The following is an 8,540-nucleotide window of genomic DNA, read 5'->3' on the forward strand; positions in this document are numbered from 1 at the left end:
CCTTAATATTATGAAACTATGTATATTTTTTACGAGCGTGTACAGTAAAGAATATTAAAATAAATTAAATAAAAATCTTGCTCCACTGCTTCAGAACATGAACATATATGTCCGCTTATATACATACATGACAAAAATCAAAATACAAATTCTAACATCTACGTTTGATAACACCGAGGTTGGGTTATTTCAGATTTTAGTAATTACATTCTGTTTTTTAAAGGAATTTCTGCCTTTTTGCCCTGCAAAACCATCGTCTGGTAATAGTTTTTTTTTTAAATGAAATGTCAATACTTTTTTTATTTCATTGTCATTTATATTAACACATCGAAGTACAAATGCAACTGGTAGTCACCTTACCAAATATGAAGTAATGATTCGCTTATTAATATTAAATATCCTACCTATTGTTTTGTAACTGCAATATAAAAAAATCGCCCAACAACCGCTTCAATGACTCACTCGGTTCTTGCCAAAGGCGAGGTTAATTCCCGGCCACATATCTCTTCCCTTTATATAGCCCTGGTTCGGTATCACTAGTTTAGTTTAAGCTGTTAGTTGCTGAACAACTGTCTTTAAGTTCGTAAAAATGGGTTATTTGCAACATATTGCAATAATCGCGTTGTTTGGTTACGCAAGAGCCTCTGTTGTGGTTAACGTGTTCGACGCCATAGAGAATAATGGTAAACTTTTTTAAGTAATATTTAAAAACACAACGACATATTAGACTCCTTTAAATTACTATTTATACCGCGCAGCAATGTGCAAAAATAACACGTTGTTATATTTACTAGCAAATTTAGTTAACTATCGTGACGTCACGTGTCTCAAGGTCATCCAGGCGAACAGATTTTTTTTTCGCAATTACTATTTACAATCTTGTTAAGAGATGAGTTACTAAGTTCGTATCGTATATATATTGCACAACAAGATGGACCGCCGAGATAGAAATGGTCTCTGAAGATCTTAGCCCAAAGACTATGTCTTGCAGTAGGAGGCCATCAGCTAATTATTAATATGATGATGCTGAATTCGTCAACCCTATACATGTGTCTTCCATTAAACAGTACCAAAGTATTACCATAATTCAGTAATTTTTTTTCACCACATTATTTATGTGGTGAAAAAAAACATGGTAATAGGATTTCGCAATTTTTGATCAATGTATCAAAAGTGTATCATTAATAAACCAAATAAATTACTAAGTATTAATATACTGAAGCTTATATTGAAATTATTGGAACCTTATAATACCTCCTACTGAAAGAAAAAAGCGTTTATTCACTCACGTGAAAACTTTCAAATTTCAATTAACATAGCTAATTATACTCCTACGCGGATTAGTGTCAAGTTTGTTTTTGTGTACTCTATTCTACCGATATTTTGTATCTAAATTTATAATTTTTTTTATACTTGGAAGCCGTTACAGATTTTTTTACTCGTTCCTCTGATGTGTGTATTCAGGGATATTGCTGGGTACACAAACTATTAGACTTTAGTTGCAAAACTCGGCTCAGCTGTTATATACGTAGCATATGTATAAGTGTAATATATGTGTTACAGCTTACATTAAATTGCGTCTTTGTTTATATTAATAACTTTGTTTGCTGAGTTACGTGTATATACATACATAAAATACCGTAACTCAGTTATATATATATATATATATCGATTCCTGATTAAATCGCGACATGGGAGGACAAAAGGAAATGGTGTAGAAATGGTGCTAAGCTGGATTTTATTTTGACCACCAAATGAACGTTCTATAATTCTGATCAATTTGTCACTTTTGGACATGAATGTAGACCTGATGACAGGTTACATAATCAATATTTCAGTTGCTGGACGTCTCGCTGGACATAGATTTCTAATAGTACCGGTTGACTATTCCAACGACAAACTTAACAAAGTCATGTATCGATCTCATTGTTGGACGCTACGCTTGCTGATCTGTGGTCCTCACACCAGAACTTAAATTTCTCTGCGGTTATCTGTGTTGTGGGAGATGCAGAGCTATATCTGTTTCCTTCAACCATGATACGACCTCGTAGAGAAATCTTAAGCATATCCATCCATTACTCGTTGAGCGACTGTGACCTTTCCAATGAGACCCAAACTAAGGATCACGTTATTCTTTTTCATCTTCTTCTTTTTAGCCGATGGAGGTTCACTTCAGGGCATAAGCCTTCCCGAAAGATCACACCACTCTTGCCACTCGAGAAACTTTCGGTTCCAACGGCCATCGGTTGCACAAGCGATGTGCCATATACACTGCCACTTTAGACGAACGATTCTTCGAGCTACGGCGGTGATCGTGGACTTTTTGCGGATCACCTCATATCTTATTCGATCTCGCAGCGAAACGCTAAGCATAGCCATTCTCTCTCTCTCTCTCTCTCTCTCTTGATCGCTCACTGGAAAGGTCACGTTAGATATACAATGAACAAATACAAAACGTTACATATTATTGATGTTAGGATTAGGCAAGCCTGTCGTTTACCAACTGTATATAATGATTTTGAATTATATTAACATGCAAATTGTTTCTTTAACACTAAATTATTATATCTAATTATTTCTTTTTAATTATTATTTTGCTTTTGTAATGTGCATGAATTATCGATTATTATAAATATAAATGTAGAAATTTAAAATTCAATATGATTTTAGTATTTTGTAAGCAATTCTTTTACTACAGAACGCTTTATTACTTTGTAATTAAAACACTTAGTAAAATATGTGACTGAATATTAATTGAAAATTTCAGGTTTGGAGACTATAAGCGACGAGAACACATTAAACGGTTGCAATCCGCAAACGTGTAGCGCTATATGCCATATGCTGGGTTTCAATAAAGGTACATGCAACGGTGACGTATGCGACTGTACATATAGATTGCAAGCCAAAGGTAATTATAAGTTACATTGATTTTCAAAAATAGTCTAATTAATTAAAAAGATTTCTCCGACCAAAATACCAAAAAGGGCAACATTTATGATATTGGGAACATCACTGTTTTAACTAGATACTTGGTATATACTAACTATAAATGCTCTTAAATGTAATTTTTAATTCCTGGATAACCTGAAAAAAGGCTCGTATAAAACTCATAGTGGGGATATATTCAATTTACATATACAAATTTGAATAAATTATCAATTGATAACGATTTTAAATTTTTCATTTGAATTATTATAGGCAGTCATGATTTACAAAATTAGGACAATATTTTATATTTAGTCCTCGAATTCGAAATTTTGTAAATTATTTGTTTATAATAAAGTCCAAAATAGGTTAGAGACAAAGGTTAAAAGAAAATGTACAATGTGTACTTTTTGCTTTTTCTTGGGGTATAGATATATAGATAGAGTAAGTCTTCTGTTTGTATTATATTCTTTTCTACGTCTACACTATCTAAAATCTTGCTAAATCTAGAAACTTGTTATACCCCTATTGTGTATCTCGTCTATTACTTCGTAACTAGCTTTAATTTTTACTAATTAACGACATAAAAAAACGAAAGTTAAAATGAATAATTATTAAATGTATAAAAAAATATATTTTAATAAAGAGTACGGAAGGAGAGGAACGTATTATAATTTGAGTTTTTTTATTGCCGTAAGAAGTACATACTCTTTCTTCTCAGTCTTGTCTTCATTTCTGGAGATCGTATTCATCTTGAAACGCCTTAAATCTATGAAAAGTAGAGAATTAAATATTGAACAGTAAAAAAATATTTCTAGATATCAACACATTAAGGAGAGTTAAGTCGTTGACAGACTGCAGTCCGCTCGGATGTGACCAGTCGTGTCGTCGTATAGGCTTTCCAGGAGGAGTGTGTGTTAACGGCAGATGCAAATGTGATATTTTAAAGAAAGGTACATATTTCAATGCTAACATATTTACTTTACTTTATTTTCATTGACCATAATCATCAAAATAGCAATACACTTATTAGTTGTTATAAATATTTAAATGAAAGTCCAAATAAAAACCCTCTTGTCGTTGAAATAACTGTATTTATTTCTCACGTGCAAACAAAACATACAATGCTATCGGAAAAGTCAGATACATTCCGTACTGTTCACAAACTTTGTACAAATATAGTCTTGCATGATTAACTGAAAGGGTTCTCAAGTAGTGACCGCGAACCGGTTAAGGCGGCGAAGACTGATAACACAGTCAAGGCCGCGGGAAATCGCTGCATGCGGACAGTGCTAGACCGATCATTGTAGCGATCTTTGAAGGAGGCCTTATACCTTGCAGTGGGCGTCTACCGGCTGACATGTTGACGACGATGATCTGAAACTACTTTTATTATTAGACATTTCAGTGAGAAACTACACTGCTTGATGAAAGTAAGTTTTAATTGTATTGACAAAAAGAAATCAACAGAACAAGAGCTAGAGCTTCTGCGATGTCGTACGGAATTAAAAGAATAAGATATTATTTTAAAAGTTGAATATATACAGATACTGAAGTACCAAACGATGAGAGATCACTCAAAGACTGCAGTCCTTTAGGATGTGACCAGTCGTGTCGTCGGATCGGTTTCCCTGGTGGCGCCTGCGTGAACGGAAAATGCAAATGTGATATATTGAGAAATTTAAGAGGTTACCTTGGTCACTTTTATGAATTTTGAATGTTTATCCCTAATTTTTGCTTTATCTTCTCATCTGGTCACATAACTAAGTTTTAGTAAATAAAAAAAGTCCGATTGAGGAGACCTCACCGCCATGTCCTCGTCTCTTGGTAAATTTCATAACATTCAAACAATAGGTTTTTTCTTCTCCTTTTTTTATTGTGATTGTAAAATTGTACTAAGATTGAAGCAAGCACACTTTAGGCCATCCACCCAAAAGGTGTATTGATGACTTTGTTAAGTTTATCGGAAGACGCTGGATTCAGGAAGCTACCTACCGATCCTATTGGAAATTTATTATTACTATTGAAAAAAGCAGTGAACATCTTATGGTTGAAATGATGTTTGTGTTGGTCATAAAAATTACGAAAACTGGAGAATTAGGAACATCGTACGAGATTTAATAAATAAGGTATTTCATTAAAAATTGAATGTTTAGATTCTGAAGTGTCAAACGAGGAGAGATCTTTAAAAGACTGCAGCCCTCTCGGGTGTGATCAGACATGTCGTCGAATCGGTTTTCCTGGAGGCGTCTGCGTGAACGGAAAATGCAAATGTGATATTTTAAGAAATTTTAAAGGTAACATTTGGTAACTTTCTTAAAATTAATTAAATTTTAATGCTAATCGCTAATTCGTCACGTAAATTGTTGTGTTGATATAAAATATATTAGAAAAATCCGGTTCCATAGTGTTGTAGGAATAATAGCTGACACGATGCTCAAGGGTAACGACCTGAGTAGCACTTGTTTGCTGAGCATTGGTGTTCACTTTCAACGAACAAATTCTTTTATTTACCTAACCAGATTTGTAGTGTTTCCATCAATGCCAATGCTTGAAAAGCCCGTTCCAAAAATGGGTTGATGTTTGCTCTTGACATTCCAAAATTAAGGATTCCACCTTTCTCTCCCTACCTAACTGAATTTGTAATAACCCAATTGCTTTAGAGGCTCGTTCCAAAAATTATCTGATGTTTGCTCCTTACAGACCAAAACTTTTTAGTAGCTTACAGAAAGATTTCGCTGTTATCCCTTTCGCTCCTGCCTCCATCACAAACAAATTAACTATGAATTTATATGTATTTATTTCATTGACTAGGTCGTAGTTGTTCATCATAGTTGTGTGGATTTCAGATATAAGGAAAGTTGAGCTTACGTCTAAATACATTTATATATATTAAGTTTCACCACAATGATAAATAATGCACCAACAATTTTTTCTTAAGTAAATTAGCCACCTATCTAGAATATTTTTCATAATATTTAAAAGTATATGTAACTGAACCATGAAATATTTTTAGATAACGACTCATCAAACGAGGTAACATCAGTAAATGACAGATCTTTAAAAGATTGCAGCCCTCTCGGATGTGACCAGACGTGTCGTCGGATCGGTTTTCCGGGTGGCGTGTGTGTGAACGACAAATGCAAATGTGATATTATGAAGAAGTTAAAAGGTAGTTAATAAAATAAGTACACCGTCTCTATATCATAATTTCATCACCGATTTATTCAAATAGATGTATCATCCATACTTTGGAATTTATTGTTATGAGCGATTTTATATTTAAAATGTCATTTCTAAAGTTTGCTAGTTGGCATTTACATTTTCATAATTAGTGATATAATTCATATATTAGTGATATTGATATATTCTCGTGCACTCTCGTATCTTTTATAAGACAATTTCGTTCGAAATTATTGAGTACACAAAATACAATTTAAACCTCATTGGAACGTGACAGTTTGCTGTGACTTGTAATTATTGCGGTTTGATATGCAGAATGCGCTGGATCTTTGATCCCTGTTTAGTAATATTTTTATTTGTTTTGTCATTGTTTGACTATAAATCATTAAATGTTCTTAGTGAGATAGTTATGAAGTAACAATTGTAACTAATTTTATATCTCTAATTTTGTACTTTCTTACTGCCTTTTGTTACTGTTTATTTCCAAAAAAGTAAATAAATAAATAAATGCTTGGCTTAGATTAGGCTGTCATTCGATTGAAGTTTAGTACTCATATTTAATGATACACGAGAAAGCTGAACCTAAACTCAACCGTTTACTGTTATACTATTGAATTATTAAGAGGATTTATAAAGCTTACATGACTACCATTTCAGAGAGCGTTAGCGCTTGAAGAAGAATTTCTTCCACCTCACTTTGCGTTTCTATAGGAAATGTGAAATGCCTGCCTGTTATCTTGGGTTGAATATAAACGTGGGTTGCTTTGCAATTTAATGATCAATCATTGTACTAAGTTAGTTATACCTTCTTAATTTGTAGTATAATCAATAGTCATTTTCATTTGACGGTTAATATTACAGTGAATATTTGTTATGTAAATACGTACATTATTTTTGTTATTTTTTCTTTTCAGATGATGAAAATGAAATATCAGAGGACGTAAAAGCCTGCAACTTCTCGATATGCAACATGATGTGCATTCAAATGCACAACCACGGCGGTATGTGTCTGGGTGACCAATGTAAATGTTTCTAAAAACATAGTAAATGATTAAACAAGTATAAACATAAATTACTTTTTAAACCTACCCTCCTTTGCTAAGTATTTTTTCGTTTGTTTTTAAAAAAAAAAAACATTTTTTACTATTTACATAACCGCTGCAGATAATAGTGGTAGCTGTGGCAGTCGCTCTTTGGTACTTGTCGTATATAAAATAGCTATAAACTAGCTCTCGCTTACAATAATCGTCAATATTTCAGCCGAAAATAAAGCTGCTTGAAACAGCCATTATCGTCGTAGTTTCAGCCCATAGGCGACCAATGCCAGTCATAAGCCTACTTAAATGTATCTATGGGGGTATATACCATAATCGCCACACGCCTGGCAGGCAGTTTGGCGATCACAGTACGGTACTATTGTACACAGAGGCCGCTGCGTCCATCCTATGAAAACTTCTTTAGAAACAGTGGCAATGCTATATAATTAATCCAAAGTAAATTATATAAAAATGTATCTAGAGAATCGAAACCGTGACCAACGATCGCAAGTAGTCTCATGGGCTACTACTGTTCACCAGCACATCAATAACAGAACTGTTATTTTTAAATGATCGTTTTGTTCTCTGTGAGCTTTAGCAAGAAGAGATAAAAAAGCTCGCCGTACAATAGTGATACAAGAGGGTGGAGACAAAAAGATATCTCAATGTAAATATTTCTCTTTCATCCACTTACGTTGTTCGCAGATACATTATTTTTGCTCTATTCTCTACTAAGTTCTTTTTAAAGCTCTAGCTGTAAATAAGCAATACAATAATTAAATAAAAACAGACTTTATTGTTCCGTGTAATCCATTAAAATATGTGCATTTATGTATTTAGACAAACTTAATCCATAAAAAAATATTATTGCTTGAAATGAAATAGTACTACTAAATTACTAACTTGTTGGGAGTAAGCACGTTCCTGGCGTGATATTGATCGATGAAGACTTTCTAGACTTTGATTGAAGAAGACGCAATCGACACAAGAAAAGGTCATCGCTGTTGACAGTACGAGATAGACAATAGAAATTTCTATCGAGGGTCAGAAGTTAAAGAAATTAACCAAAGAGACTATCTGTCTTTATTATTTATGTATATTAGTCTTTATTAAGTTAATATTTAAAGAAAAAATTCGTATGGACTAGATAAGGAAGTTATCACCCAATCTTTCTAACTAAATGGACACTCAAAGAACCGAAAAGTAGACAAGGTAAAAAACTATTTGTGATGACACAAAATAAAATTTATTCCTATCACTAATAGAGTGTAAAAAAAGGATATTTTTTTCCACTAAAACTGTCCCGTGTAAAAGATTTACAAGATACTAGAATTAACCGATGCGGAAATCTGTCACAATGCATTCTATATATTGGAATTGTTTCACAGCGAATCG

The 8,540-nt window shown here is 33.2% G+C and overlaps 1 protein-coding gene across 2 annotated transcripts; it reads left to right on the forward strand.

The window, feature by feature from the left end:
• Window positions 1-567: 567 nt before the first annotated feature.
• Window positions 568-7,159, forward strand: LOC137928879 (tenascin-like). Of its 2 annotated transcripts, XM_068771884.1 has the most exons (7): window positions 568-683; window positions 2,768-2,908; window positions 3,744-3,878; window positions 4,473-4,613; window positions 5,082-5,222; window positions 5,942-6,097; window positions 7,023-7,159. In XM_068771884.1, exons 1-7 carry the CDS (start codon window positions 590-592, stop codon window positions 7,142-7,144), a joined length of 930 nt encoding a protein of 309 aa, XP_068627985.1. In that variant the 5' UTR covers window positions 568-589; the 3' UTR covers window positions 7,145-7,159. The 2 variants fall into 2 exon arrangements, with proteins under 2 accessions (XP_068627985.1, XP_068627984.1); XM_068771883.1 differs by lacking the exon at window positions 4,473-4,613.
• Window positions 7,160-8,540: the final 1,381 nt, after the last annotated feature.

The sequence above is a fragment of the Battus philenor genome, unplaced genomic scaffold (assembly GCF_028537555.1).
Source record: "Battus philenor isolate CCGP_79_NKW_IND1 unplaced genomic scaffold, ilBatPhil1.0.hap1 SCAF_4, whole genome shotgun sequence".
NCBI lineage: Eukaryota > Metazoa > Arthropoda > Insecta > Lepidoptera > Papilionidae > Battus > Battus philenor.